The sequence below is a fragment of the Sinocyclocheilus anshuiensis genome, unplaced genomic scaffold, assembly GCF_001515605.1.
Source record: "Sinocyclocheilus anshuiensis isolate Anshui unplaced genomic scaffold, SAMN03320099.WGS_v1.1 scaffold979, whole genome shotgun sequence".
Classification (NCBI taxonomy): Eukaryota; Metazoa; Chordata; class Actinopteri; order Cypriniformes; family Cyprinidae; genus Sinocyclocheilus; species Sinocyclocheilus anshuiensis.
In genome coordinates, this window is record NW_015544223.1 from 342,372 (window position 1) to 357,656 (window position 15,285).

At 37.0% G+C, this 15,285-nt stretch overlaps 2 protein-coding genes across 2 annotated transcripts in view; both read left to right on the forward strand.

Annotated features, from left to right (window-relative positions):
* The window catches only part of LOC107697272 (zinc finger protein 407-like), a 61,770-nt gene extending 55,282 nt beyond the window's left edge, over positions 1–6,488 (forward strand). The window contains exons 6-9 of the mRNA XM_016497989.1: positions 1,106–1,189; positions 1,458–1,578; positions 4,061–4,239; positions 5,196–6,488. Of these exons, the coding sequence (XP_016353475.1) occupies positions 1,106–1,189; positions 1,458–1,578; positions 4,061–4,239; positions 5,196–5,992 (1,181 nt within the window). The 3' untranslated portion in view covers positions 5,993–6,488. The remainder of the gene's footprint in view (positions 1–1,105; positions 1,190–1,457; positions 1,579–4,060; positions 4,240–5,195) is intronic.
* A 980-nt stretch (positions 6,489–7,468) lies between these two features.
* Positions 7,469–15,285, forward strand: part of znf236 (zinc finger protein 236) — a 55,495-nt gene continuing 47,678 nt past the window's right edge. The window contains exon 1 of the mRNA XM_016497990.1: positions 7,469–7,698. Coding sequence (XP_016353476.1) covers positions 7,647–7,698 — 52 coding nt within the window. The 5' untranslated portion in view covers positions 7,469–7,646. The remainder of the gene's footprint in view (positions 7,699–15,285) is intronic.

A 15,285-nucleotide genomic window follows, 5' to 3' on the forward strand; every position in this document is an offset into this window, starting at 1 on the left:
AGAGCAGCTGGGGTTGCTGAGTCTTCTGGACGAATCCAGGTCTCAGTCAAGGCCAAGATGCTAAGTGTGGAGTTTAAATGATTATATGATTTAATGTTGACTTTTTTTTTTGTATATATCATTATGCCTGACTTCAATAGCCATAAATGAAAGCAACAATGGACAATTTGTCTCAGATCTTGAAAGTAAGGAAACTTAAGAAATGTTTCTACGAATTCTGTTTGAACAAACAATTGTATGACAAAGATTGTATCAGTCACTGAATTTATTTTAATGAAGTTAAAGGGGTCATATGATGCGATTTCAAGTTTTCCTTTCTCTTTGGAGTGTTACAAGCTCTTGGTGCATATAGAACCCGGCAGCAGTTTTCTGTCGGGGATTTGTTGCGCCGCACCGCTCACGTCCGTAGACACGGTGTAACATTGGTTTTGCTTTGTTTCACAGAACTAATCGTTGCCTAGGTTGCAATATGTGTATATGTGGGGCGGAGCTATCAAAATAGGGGCCAAGACCCTTTTGGGGTAGGGGCGTGTTTGTTTTGGTGATTTCAAATATCAACATTGGCTACCAGAAATCACTTACTCTGCCTTTAAAGCATGTCAGCATATTCTGTTACACCAAATACACAAAATAATGATCTTTAAAATAGCATCATATGACCCCTTTAAAATGGTTTACTTTTTATGAATTTGATTATGTACTCAACTATTTCATTGTGAGTGCAAGACAGTGGTGCGCTTGCAAATAGAGCCCGAACACACACTCTTCTGTTAGACTGTTATTTGTGATTGTTTGATTGTTGCGTCTTGTATGGACAGACATACAAGGTTCGTCTGGAAAATTCAATGCTGTCTCATTAGGTACTACATTTGACAAGGAACGATCCTGATCCTTGCAACCAACGTTTTAAAAAATGTGTTCTATATTGTATAAATATTGTATGATGATTTGACATGATCCAGGATTGTTAGGTTCTTCGAAGCTCCTCCTGCATTAGCTATCATTGCATTGCTTGGCAACAGGCTAATTTCAGGTGTGTGTGTAAATCATACTGTCAACTTCTCAATCTTTACAGTGCTATTCATCCATGACTTTTCTGTTTCAGGAGAGAAGTCTTTCCTGTGTGATCTCTGCGGATTTGCTGGTGGAACTCGTCATGCCCTGACCAAACATCGACGCCAACACACAGGTACACACCAGGGTTGTGCACAATTAGAATTAAATTGAGACTGCCCTTTTTTATATTTCAGTTTAGTTCCTGAATTTGAATTGAGCAAACAGGATGCAGAATTGCAATTCGAATTTGGATGTAAAGAAGCAGAATTAAATCTAACCAAAATGTAATTTTCAAAATTGCAAATAATTTTTAACTAAGCAAAGTCTGTCAAGACAAACCTTTATAGGTCTTCTAAATCAGTGGACTTTCAATGTCTCGTTCTAATGCCTTTGCTCTGCAGGTGAACGACCGTTCAAGTGTCAGCTGTGCAATTTTGCCTCAACCACACAGTCCCATCTGACGCGCCACAAACGTGTGCATACAGGCGAGAAGCCCTATCGCTGCCCTTGGTGTGACTACAGGTACAACAAGCTTGGCTCAGTCTTTTTTTGTGGTTCTGAACAAAAAGTTCCTTCTCTGATGTCCCGGATGCATCAGGACTGATTAGCTCGGGGGTCTGCAACCTTCAACATCAAAAGAGCCATTTTGAGCCTCAAAATAACCACCGAATATATTTCATGTGGAGCCACAAAACACAAAATTTGATCCTTAAAATGAAGATAACACAGCATATAGCTAAAGTTTTATATTCAGTTATGTTACAAGGCAGGGGCATAGCAATCATTTCAGAAGTGAGGAGGACAGAAATGTCAAATGTAATAATAATAATATCTATTTATTTATGTATGTCTACTTGACAAAAAAAAAACTTTTGTTATCTCTTACTTTTAAATAACCATTCATTTGCATTCTATAATATTTTTGATATATATTTTCATAATGACAATTTTTTGATTATGATTTATTACATACTACAAACACTTTTTCCATTTTTAGGGCAGACAATATATTTTATAGCTTCTGTACTGTAATAAATGCTATCTTATGTCAGTTAGCACTGTATCATTCATATACTTTATTTATTACCTGGAGGACACTTGAAAAACACACATAAACCATATATTGTCTTCACGTTTCATCAGTTATGGTATATGCTTATTATTCAGCTTAGTTACAGTGATAGCTGGATGCCTTTGTCCATATTAGGGATTTCCTGGCACGTCAAAAGTTCTTACTACTTCTATGAGTCTGTTTTAGACTTTCAGTGCGAGAGCGCCCTCCGGCTTCGAGTATGAATGAAACATACACTGCATGAGAGTGTTGAGCACTCCGTAATGTTCACATTGTTTTGGACACGAATAAAACGTATCCAGAACGATGTGACTATCTTGTCCCCGGTTTACACTGTTTTGTTTTGGGCTCACGTCCTGGAAAACTATAAATAAATTATGACAAATTTCCCAGTCCTGGAATCAAATGGAAAATGATAGAAAATATAAAATCTCCCTGGAAAATTATTATTATTTTTTTTTTTATTTATTTATTTTTTGCCCGAAACAATTAATGTTAGTAGCTGAAAGCACATAAGAGAGGTGTTTTGAATGACACTGTTTAGTCATGTGGTGGTGTTTGCAGCAGCTAGGAAATAAATTACTCCAGTCACATGATCCTTCAGAAATCATTCTAATATGCTGATTTGGTGCTCAAAAAAACATTTTATCACGGGTTGATTCACAAACCGAGAGTAAAGTATCTACTTGCAACAGTGTTTATTTGATATAAAACAAAACAAGAACACTTGTTGTTCTTCATTTTATTACAGATTTTTTGCTCAACTTTTTTAAAGCAGTGTTTACTTAATTGAAAAGTACTTAAAGGCTACATTCTGATTTAATGTACTATTTACTTAGCTGGACATTCAAGACTCACTCGTTCATATTTATTGAAAGTAGAAGAGAAACCAGTCTGTGACTTGTGTAAGAACTTTTTGAGCGTAAAACATATTTTAATAGAATGTCCAATTTGAAATGATATTAGACAACGATATTATTCAGAAAATATACTAAAAGACATTTTTTTTAAAGTCTCCTGGAAGAATTTTAGAATTTTTATCACTGATTAAACTGAAAGTTGTATATGATTTTCATACGTACTATAGTCGTTTCTTTTATATTTTTGTATAATGATTGTTTCTTAAGAAAATTTTATATTATTGTAAATGATGTATTGAAATGATATTGTTAATGTTGCCTTGAATATAGCCATTGTTTCTGATATGGCGTTAAAATAAATAAATAAATATTTATTTTATTTTCAATAGCGAAATAAAATAGTTTAATAGTTCCAATAGTTTTTGCTATTGTACCAAGTACTGAGAAATTTTACTGGTATTGGTACTGCTTACTGAAATTTTGGTACTGTGACAACACTAGTTTGTAGTATTGTGAGAGTACCGAATTGTGAATTGAACCTTTATTCAAATACCTTTAATTGTTACACACTCAATCATTTGATTTTACTATGAAATAGGGTCTGAAAGTCTACACAGAAGTCTGGAAAAAGAACCCTGTAGGAACCCTGACTAAGGAATGCTAGGAGAAAAGAAAACTAAACCATTAACTACAGACGAGAACAGACAAAGAACAGAACTGAACAGGGGAATATAAATACTAAGATAATGAGGGTTAAAACAAGGCACAGGTGGATCACAATCTTGATCAAACGTGACAGTAACGACATTTAAAATGTTACAGAAGATTTCTACTTCAAATAAATGCAGTTCTTTTTAACTTTCTATTCATCAACAAATCCTGGGGGGGGGGGGATCATAACGGTTTTCCACAAAAATATCAAGCAGCAAAAACGGTTTTATACATTTGTAATCATCAGAACCTTTATTAATAATGATGATGATGCTGTCAAGTTGCTTCTCTTCTCTTCTTTTGTTGAGCATTTTTTGGTTGTTGTATGGATTTGCATAGAATGTGTACCTTCTTTTATCAGATCTAACTGTGCAGAGAATATCCGAAAACACATCCTGCACACAGGAAAGCATGAGGGGGTGAAGATGTATAACTGTCCCAAGTGCAGCTATGCCAGCAATGCCCCAATGGACTTCAGAAATCATCTCAAAGAGACTCACCCTGACATTGAGAACCCAGACCTGGCTTACTTACATGCAGGTACCACGTCTGTCTTGAACCTTCCCTATCTTGTTCTTAATGAAATAAAAGGAGAGATGAAGCTATCTGATCAAACCCTGAGCCTTCTCTTTCACGCTGAAATGCATGAGTTCCCATCAGTGTCCCATAGATAGCGAGGTTATTATAGTTAACTGGACTTAAACTAAAACTAAAATGAAATTCCAAAAAATAACCTAGAAAAATGAAATAAATTCAAAAAAGGAAAATTAACTGAAATAATCATGCCTTGCTTTATAACTAAAACAAAACAGAAATTATCCTCAAATATTTTCAGTTTTCATATTTAATACTTTGGTCTACAGTTAATGTAAACTGTGTGTTTTTGACATAACTTTGTGTTTATTTGACAAATGACAAAAGTGTTCATTTGCATTTAAAGAGATACACACAAAAACAGTATGTTTTTGCTTCCACTCAAAAAAGGGCATTTACAGTGTGGAATAATTAATTATTTTAAGTATTTTGAGCTGAAACTTCACAGACACATTCTGGGGGCACGTGAGACTTCTTGTACATCTTGTAAAAAGAGGCATAATAAGACCCCTTTAAAGGTGGGGTAAGCGATTTCTGGTAGCCAATGTTGGCATTTGAAGATGACAATGAAAAGGTCAAAGAAAACGTCATGATAATTGCTAATATTGGCTGTATCTGGATCCTGTTGTGCCTTTTTTCAGTATTAACTGACAGATCAGTCTCTTATAAAATGGTCATATTGAGCTACAAAATAGAGGTCTGCATTCCCATAGGAATGATGTGTTGCGCTGGAAACAGGAGAAATAAATGACTTGTGGGACTAGGAATAAAATAAATGTTACTCAAATTGACTTTGTTTTAAGGTACACAATGTTATTTGTCTATTGTGCAGCAAACATAAATGGTTTACAGGCAGACTTGAACTAGAAATGTCTTTCTACTCTCTCCCATGTTTGTGGCAGGAATCGTGTCCAAGTCCTTCGAGTGTCGTCTGAAGGGACAGGGGGCAACCTTTGTCCAGGCAGACACCACTTTCACCCCTGATGAGAGTGAACTGGGTTCTGAGGCTGTTCGCTACGGCGGGGGAGAGGTGGCCATCGATCAGGCCCTGGAGGAGTCGGCTGCTGCCACCTTACAGACCCTCGCTATGTCTAGTCAGCTGGCCGAAGTGCTGCACATCACTGAGCATGGGCAGCTCATCACATCTGGTCGGGAAGTGTCTACAGTGACAGGAGGGCAGACCACTCAGTACGTGCTGGTGGAGTCTTCTGGAGAGACCGTAGGAGAAGCAAGACAGGAAGGGGAGGAGGCTGTGCACAGCGTGTCTGAGTCTTCCTCTGCTCTGGATGCTTTGCTTTGTGCCGTGACAGAGTTGGGCCAACAAGGCTGCACTAGAGAGGGAGAGATTACCACCACCACAGTGTCAGAGCATGTGCCAGAAGAGAAGTGTGAAGGTCAGACCTCTCAGACACAGAGACAAAGTGAAGGACAGGTATATGAGGAGAGGGCAGAAGTGGGTGTGGTGGCTCAGGTAATGAGCTCTAACCATGAGCACACATCTGAGGAAATGCAAGAGGTGCTACAGTTTGCTGCCAGTCAGCTGATGATGAAGGAGGGTCTTACTCAAGTTATCGTCAATGACGAGGGGACACATTACATAGTCACACAGCTGGATGACTCTACTCTGCATGTTGAGGGCACTGTAGAGGATCCATCCGGACAGGAGACGATAGTTTACTCAGAAATTAGTCCTGAATGAGGTGGAGATGAGAGATTGAGAGTAGATTTTCTTGAATTTGAAAATGTTTTTCTTGTCTAAGAGAGTGAACTCAGGTCAAAGTGTAACATGTCAAAAGCAAGCTTTTTGGGATGGATTGTTTTGTTTTTTTGATTGCTAATTCCATATACAACAGCACTTGTGAAATGAACTCTTTATATGTAAAAATGCTTTATATCCTTTTACTAAAGACTAACAACCAAAAACATCAAATATTTTTTTTGCAGTTAAATGTATGTAAATGTTAAGATTACTAATGAAAACCTTGTTAAGCATTTCACTTTCTGTTTCATATTCCTCTATGTATGTATTTTAGTTTTGAAATTCAAATATTTGAAATAGTTTAGGATTGAGGACTTAACAAAACTCCAGACAACATGATCGGTAAAGTAAAGAACATGTATAAAACTCCATTAACTCTCATAAACTGCTTAAATGAAAAATGTATATTTATAACCTGCTTGTGATTGTTGTTGTTTTTTTATTATTATTACTATTATTATTATTATTAAAAATGTGAACTTCTGAATATATTTTCCAGTAAATTTGCCATTTAAAAGTTTAGTTTTGAGAGTTTGACTTGCTTAAGTCCTGTAAATAAAGAACTGACCAGTTTGTTGGCACATTTGTTTGTTTCAGGTACATGTTAGGTATGTTAAAAAAGACTTGGGTACTCATAATAAAACATCTTGCAAGCTTTAAACACACATGTGATTAATGTGACAAAGCTGCAACTCACAATACTGAGAAAAGGGAGAGAACACAGTCTATGTATTTATTAACATACAGAAGTGTAGTATATGTTTTGTGTCATGCAGGCCTGGGGTAAGGCTATGCCTGTAAATCAGAGCGCTTATCTGGGTAATAATCTGGATGAACATTGTTGTCAGGAAGCCTAAACAGTTTAATATGCAGAAAGTAGAAGTAGGTCTGGGAAAATTAGAGCCTGATTAAGAAATATTTAAGAACGTGTAAATATTTTATGCTGTTGGTATTTTAGTTTATTCATATTATGTTATAATAAATTAAATAATAATAATCACAATATTTCTGTGCGATTCTGGAATATTCTTAACACCTATTGGTATAAGCATTTTTATTTAATCGTGCTCCTATTTGCTTATGGAATAATTTGTTATTAATGGTCATCATGTGTAATGTGGATGTGATTTGCCTTATGGTCTCTGTCTTTCCTAAAAATAAACAGTATATTGAAAAATCACCATTTAAGAAATAATAAATATTGGTAACAACAAATAAATGTAGCAGTGTCGGTATCGTATCATATGTAAAGCAGGTGATTTAATGCATAAAATGTAATTAAAATCTATTTAATCAAATATAGCCCATTTGTCCAGTACATTCAATTTATTTGTTGTTTATAAAATCAGATTGTACGTTTTAATTGTTATTGTAAATGTAATTAATTGTACATTTTAATGTTATTCTTGTCCGATACTGAAAACAAACGCCAACAGTCCTTATTTCAGATAGTTAAGTATCAATAGATGTCCGGTAGATGTCGCATCCTCCAATCTGAAATGGCGTTGCTGCCTACGCCGCCTCGGCTCGCTGAAGTCGTCGCCATTTTGAAATCCAAATCGCTCACACTACACCCGCTCTATAAACTGGAACTATGCCGCGGGGCCGACCGCGAAAACAAAGGATTAAAGATGACGGCGAAATCGGTAAAGTCAACTGCAGTCTCACAAATAAAAACTTCACATCAATAACTATTTGCTTACGTGCATAGTGCATGACGAAAATGCAACAGAAGGTTAGAGAAAATCATTTGAAACGTGTGTATATAGTCCCCGGATATAGTATTGCGGGTGTGTGCGCGCGCGTGTGTATCTTTAGCGTTTTTGTGCTGCTGCTGGAGTGATTGCGGCGGAATGATATTAATAACACGGTCGTGTGCTGGAGAATGAGTCGCTTGAGCGGTTGTCGTAGACTTAAGAATCTACTCGCCCGCGCAATCTGAACTGATACGTTTAATTAAAATGCATGTTGGGCTGCTTGGCATCGTTGCTAATGTTAGCTAATGCTTCCGTACATCTGTAAGGAGGGGGTAGAACTTGTCTGGCAGTTATGTAAAATGTGTTTGTAGCCTATTTTTTTTTCGGGGGGGGGGGTTTATGTAGCGATACAGTGATGATACTATATGGTATTTACACCATGTGTTAAATCGGTCTGGTTTTCGCTAATGTTTAGTCGGTCTTCAGGTTTTGCTAACGTTAGCTGTCAAACAACCAAAACGTCTCTAAAAAGAGTAAGACCAGTAGAATCCATCTCGACTCGGTGGTCGGCCAAAACGACCAAAACTGGTTTAATTGTTTCTTTTTGTTGTGAATTCACGGTATACCATGGTACTTTTATGTTAGTCTGTTACTTTAACCAGTTTAGGCAACAGCCCTCATTGTTAAAAACTGCTAAGTTTACATGATTTTCTCAGCCTGGCTCGAAAGTGGAAAGTTTACAAAACATTTCATAAAATGAATAGAAAAGTTACAAAATATATATTGTATATATAAAACAAAGCTGGAGAAGCTCTGTTGACATTTATTTAAAACAACAACAAAAAAAACATGCTGAGGCATATTTGATCTCTGGATTCTGGATTAATTTACTCAGAATTAGCAAAGAAGTAGAATGTGCAAACATACATTAAAGGGGTCATATGATGCTGCTAAAAATAACATTATTTTGTGTATTTGGTGTAATGCAATGTGTTTATGCGGTTTAAAGTTAAAAAAACATTATTTTCCACATACTGTACATTATTGTTTCTCCTCTATGCCCCGCCTTTTTGAAACGTGTTGATTTTTACAAAGCTCATCGGTCTGAATATCGTCCTCTTTCGGAAGACCAAACCAAGTAGTTTCACTTTCACAACGAAGCGCACAGCGTCTTCACGACATGGCGGCAGCTGCAACAATACTCCAGCGAGAATAAAAGTTATGCCTTCTTTCTTTGCGTGAACATTTGGGCGGCGTTATGCAAATCTTCCCACATAGTGAGGTAGATATGTGGGGGCGTGTTAGAACGAGCCGTTTTAGGTAGGCGTGGTTAACTCTTAACTTTTAAAGAATATCTCTTTGGATTTGAGACTTTAGTCTTTGCAACTTTACAGATCTTCTTTATGCACCAAGAGCTTGTAACACTCCAAAGAGAAAGGAAAAATTGAAATCGCATCATATGACCCCTTTAATGCTTGAAGGCAGCTTGCAGAGCTAAAATTGTAAAACTTTTTGAACAGGATGATTGGGGTAAATTGTGCTTATTTTATCTTCTGGGAAACAAGTGTCTTATGTAGCTTCTGAAGGGCATTCATAAATAAATAACTGATGTCTTAAATAAGAGAAACGTGTTAGGGATGAGTATTTTTATCTGTTTTCCCATAGCTGAAAAGAACATCTACAAGGAATAAAACTGTTTCAAATAATCCAGTCATTTTCTGTAATGTCAGACATTGCTGTTTGAGCTGAAGATGAAAAGTGAATGAACATTTGGTAAACTGAAGGCCTTTGCTAGCAGTTTGATTAACTCAACAAATGCATCATATATTAGATTAAGCAGATACACACAACATGAATGAACTGTTACAAGTTTGATTGTGCTAGTCAGAATGTTTAACACTAGGGTGCTTTCGCACTTGGTTCAATTGCTTGGTCTAAACCAGAGTTCGATTGCTCCCCTACCCCTGTCTGCACTGGATTGTGTTCACACTTTGTTTTATTAATTCCAAACCACAGTATTTTTGCATCATAAAAGCTACATCTGTTTACCGCTGTTGCTAGGTATCAGTGACGCAGGAGAAAGTGGCAAAATGCATAAGCATTGCTGGCCTCACATTTATTTACATTAGTTTTTGAACGTTTGACTTTGTTTCCAAAGCATCAACGCATAATGACACTTGTGTCTGTCTGCTGTGAATGTACAGCAAATGTTCTGAAGAATGCGGGAGTCCATTTTTGCTAAAGGCTTGCTGAAATGAGATTCTAGGGCTGCGTGACATCGATCAAAATTCATATCTTGGTATTTTTGGGTTGAATGGCAGTATACAATATATCTGTATTTTCTACAAAGTGGACTAAATATTTAGTTGCAAGTCAAAGCCACAGGAAATGCCACTATCATTTTAATTAAGACCGTATGTGAGCGAAATAAAATGCAAAGAGGTTTTCCTCCGTTTAAAAATATACAGCACAATATATAAACATAAAAAACTATATTAAAACTAGATCTCTGGCAATGTGCAACAATAATAACGGACATAATAGAGTACAATTGCAGTTTTTTCCTCCTGCATAACAAAATAAATGTGTTTTTGATGTGGAAATAACAATAATGTAAACAGAACAGTAGAAAACGTAAGAATTTTGCCAGAGGAAGTAGGTTATTTTTGCGGTAGACAGTTGTTCACTGAACAAAGTGTTTTCGCCTATGTAGCCCTGTATATCTCTTACAGGTTTTGTGCAAGGAAAACACTTCTTTGACAGTTGGTCAGTGCGGTAAAGACAATTTCATGGAGGAACTGTGTCACTCTCTACAGTAAGTGACTGCGAGTAGTTCAATTTCAGTTGCCTCTCTCCGTGTCAATGCAGTTGCTGGTTGTGGTTGCTGAGCTCTGCTTAAAGAAGCTTGCCAGTTATGACTACTACTTAGCTGTTGGTGGCATTATTGCTGCTTAGTCTGCATGCAAAGGCACAGTAGGCACAGCTGGGTCAGTTTAACAGCGGCCTGATCAGCTAGCAGATATTCCGCTTCTAAGACAGCTTGGTTTTTCACTGCATTGATCTTTTCACTTGGGATGTATTTGTTTCTGAACTGTGGATCCACAAGTGAGGCCATGTCTGACAGGTCATTAGTGGCAGGGTCAGCATACTTGCCATTAAAGTAATCAATAATGCAGATCTTGATGGATTTGAACAGTTCGCTATCACCCTGTTCATGTGCCAGGAGACTTGTGTTGAAAAGGTGTAGCGCAGGTTTGACATGAGATGGTAACTCTTCTCACCTGACAGAGCATCTGTGAAGTCCTGAAGGGGTTTAAGAGGCATCTGGATTGCCTCCAGGACCTCTATGTCTTGCTAAGTAGGAACAAGATATCTAGACTTTTTGTCAGCAGACATGACTTTTCGACTGCTCCCTCCTGCTCCAGGAAGTGCTCAATCATTTGCTGCTGTGATCGCCAGTGCATGGCTGACTCAGTGATGAGCTGGTGAGCCAGCAAACCCAGCTGAATCTGGACTTCAGGCAACTGTCTTCTTCCAGCTATAGGTGAAGCTGCTGACAACTTTCTTATAGAGAGAAATGCCTCAGGTGATGCTCTGTCAGAATCAGAATCAGTTTCATTAGCCAGTGTTCTTATGCATTAAAGCAGCACTATGTAACTCATTAAAGCAGCACTATGTAACTTTTGGTGCTCTAGCGGTTAATAAACAGAACTGCACACATCCCGCGGAAGAACATTCCAACCGGAGCTACTTCTCTAAGTTTATGTCTATGGCGATTCACGCAGGTATGTGTTACTCCGCAGCGGTGACGACCCGACCAGGCTACAATAGTCCAAATATAAGTACTTATTATAAGTGTACCGTAGTGATTCGGAATAAGACAAAAACGCGGTTTGGAAGATGAATTCATGATATACTCGCTCATTATATACATTTTGCAAATTTTGAACAGAGAAAAAGTTACATAGTGCTGCTTTAAAGGATTTTGACTCTGGTTTATAATAGCTTCTAGTACATCACATTTAAAAAACAAAAAAGAAAAACAAAAGACATAAATTGGAAAATTGGAAACCCATTTTAAAAAAAGCTGGGACATTTTGGCAGAGGTGTAAAGTATGAGTAAATGTAATTAATTACTGTACTTGAGTATCTTTTTGGATACTCTGTAGTTTTACGGAGTATCAAAATGAGCAAATTTTACTCTCTACTTCACAACATTTTTGAATAAGTATCTGTACTCTTTACTCCACTACATTTGTAACGAGTGTTGCAATTGCACATCACGCATGGCACCTAGCTTTTTCTGCAGCAGTTTATTTCTGCTACAAAAGAAGTGATATCTGGCATTAAAGGTACAATATCTTAGGTGTTTTGCCCTTACTCATCCAAACTTTAAACAAGGCTACTTTACGTGAATGTGAGTTCCTTAGCAAGTATTTGTGAATCACAGGTGTTTTATATATAAGAAGAGGACGTTAATGCAGCTGGCAATGAGGCCTAATCCAGCACATCCAGTGCAAGAAGACTTTGACTTTTTAATTTTACTCAACATTATTTTATTTATCTGTCATAGAGAAGAGACCTTTTTGAATGATATTGTGTTTCACACCTATTGGTATAAGCATTTGGTATAAGCAAAAAAAAATAAAAAATATATATATATATATATATTTTTTTTTTTTTTGCAATTTTGAGGGGTTCAGTTTTAATTTAGTTTTAGAAATGTGATCCCTTTCCTCGCAAATCAACTCTTTCTTGTTTTTGCAGTTGAGTGTGTTCCCATAGCCTGTTCAATTAAAGGGGTCATATGATGTTGCTAAAAAGAACATTTTGTGTATTTGCAAATTCTTTAAATATAAAAAAACGTACTTGCAGTCAGAACAGCCGGCATTGTAGTCTACTCTTGCTTGCGGCAACCACATGTGACGACCCCGGGCTGGACTCCGCTTCGTCCACGGTGAAAGCCGATCTGGCGATCCACAGCGCAAAGTTGTTGCATTTCCTCAGCAACCAGCACAGATCAGCTCTAGGCATGACGAAGCGGATATCGTCCTCTTTTGGAAGGCCAAACAAAGTAGTTTCGCTTTCACAACGAATCACACAGTGCCTTCACGACATGGCGGCGGCGGCAACAATACTGCAGCGAGAATAAAAGTTACGCCTTCTTTCTTTGCGTGAACATTTGGGCGGCATTATGCAAATCTTCCCACATCATGACGTAGATATGTGGGGGCGTGTTAGAACAAGCCGTTTTAGGTAGGTGTGGCTGACTGTTAACTTTTATAAAGAATATCTCTTTGGATTTGATACTTTAGTCTTTGCAACTTTACAGATCTTCTTTATGCACCATGAGCTTGTAACACTCCAAAGAGAACGGAAAAATTGAAATCGCATCATATGACCCCTTTAAGTAAAAAAATTTGAGATACCTGATTTATTTTGAGATTGTATGGGTTTGTTCTGTAACAGCGTGCGGTATTATATAATATACTATTGTACTATAATATACTAATATACTATTGATGACAGTAGACATGTCTATGTGATCAGCCTCCTTGACCAAACATATAGCTCAAGTCTAATTATTATTATTGCCTCGTCATGGCGAACATGTTCAAAATATCTGTAATGTGATGTTGAACAAGTTCGGTGACAGTCATATTAAACCTTACGAGGAGTATTTAAAACTTCACCGCATGTTTCGCCAAGTCCAAAGTGGCCAGCTTTCTGTTGGGCAGCACTAATGACTGTCAGAGCAATTTTATTTAGCTGAGAACAGTATATGTACTAACTTTTGTACATAAACTCCCATGTGCCACCTTTGCCTTGACCTAATGGCCTACGAGTTTTTAAAAGACTCAAAGGCCCTCAAAACTTTGGAAAAAAAAACTTAGGAGAACAATAGAGCTCTGCCCATAGTGAACTTGACTATGCTATTCAGAATGTGTAACTCCTTTGCCGATGTGTTTGTACTGTAACAACACAAACTAAAACAAAGAATTCACAACTGTCTTTACAATAGTGTTTTATGTTATATTGTCTCTGCACACTTAACTGTATTTGCATTATTAAAGTCATTCCACTGTGTGAGTGTGAATGGCATACTTTCCTAACACTGACCAATCAGACCTCAAGGTACCACCAAAAATTAGGAATGGAACAATTACCGGTTTGACGATAAATCATGATAAAATTCCCCGCGGTTAGTATTACTGTTTCATATTTTAATTATCATTAGAACCGTATTCGATTACCTTGATTTAAACAACTGAGGATAAATAAATACTGCCCAGCATAAAGCAAAGTTTTAAGTAACAGTGTCACGTGTGCACAGCACACAAGATCCAGGGGGTGTGGTTGGATCCAGATCCAACTCCTCTCACCTTACTTATACCTAAACCTACCCATCTCCAGATTTGATGGCATTTTGTTTTCATCTTCACTCCATGTAATACCTAATAAAGAAGTGTTCTTATCGTAATGATGCTTTGTCCACGGAGGTTACAGGAAAAGGCTCTAATTCTGCTGTTCCAACAGCACCACCTGCTGTCAGAGAGTGGATTTACAGAGAGTTACACTTACTGTACATTCAGCCTGTGTGCAGTTTATGTCTGGCCAAAAAAAAAAGGACCGAATTTGCATAACCTGCTGTAAATTTTGACTGGTCGATGACAGGCTTATGTGGATTCTATTTTGACTTAACCCTTTTCTTTATTTAAAGGCTGAAATGTGAAGTTTACCATTTTATGAAACTTTTCAAAGCTTTAATTGAACATTTCGTACATGCTATTACAGTGTTTCCCACACATAGACTTTACTTGGGCGGGTCGCCCAGGTATATTTAGGCCTGTCACGATAACAACTTTTTGTTGTGCGATATATTGCCCCCGAAAGAATTGCGATAAGCGATATTATTGTCATTTTAAAGACCATTTTATGCCACTGAATATTTAATCATAATGTAACAGCATAATAATGCAAGAAGGCCTACACACTTCCAAATGACAACAAACTTTTAATTTTTAAGAATATTTAGATAATGGAAATCAAGTATCAAAATATTAGATACCTTAAAAAACCTGAATAAATAGTAAATAAACATTTTCTAACAAAAAGTGCAAAGTAGAAAAAAAAGAAAAATGCACAAAGAACTTGTATGGAGATTTTTCCATCTAGAGATTTTTCCCTGACCTTCTTTTCTCTGTAAATTAAGGATGCACACTATTGCTGAAAAACACAATCACTACTCAGCAGTCAGATGTCCGTATGCACAAAGGCACAGATCCCTAAACAAGGCCATATCTGCAGATGAAACTTTGTTTGTAGAAGCATCTTTTAAATTTAAACTAGCACCAACTAAACCACGTTATGTACGAGAAGCTGCAAAAGACACAGGCGCAAGTGGAATGTACAAAGCATGGTGACATGAATTTTTAAGTAAATATAATGGGCGATATATTGCGTCACCAAAAATTATTGAGGTCATGTACATATATTGCACGATAAGTCGATATATTGATTATTGCGACAGGCCTA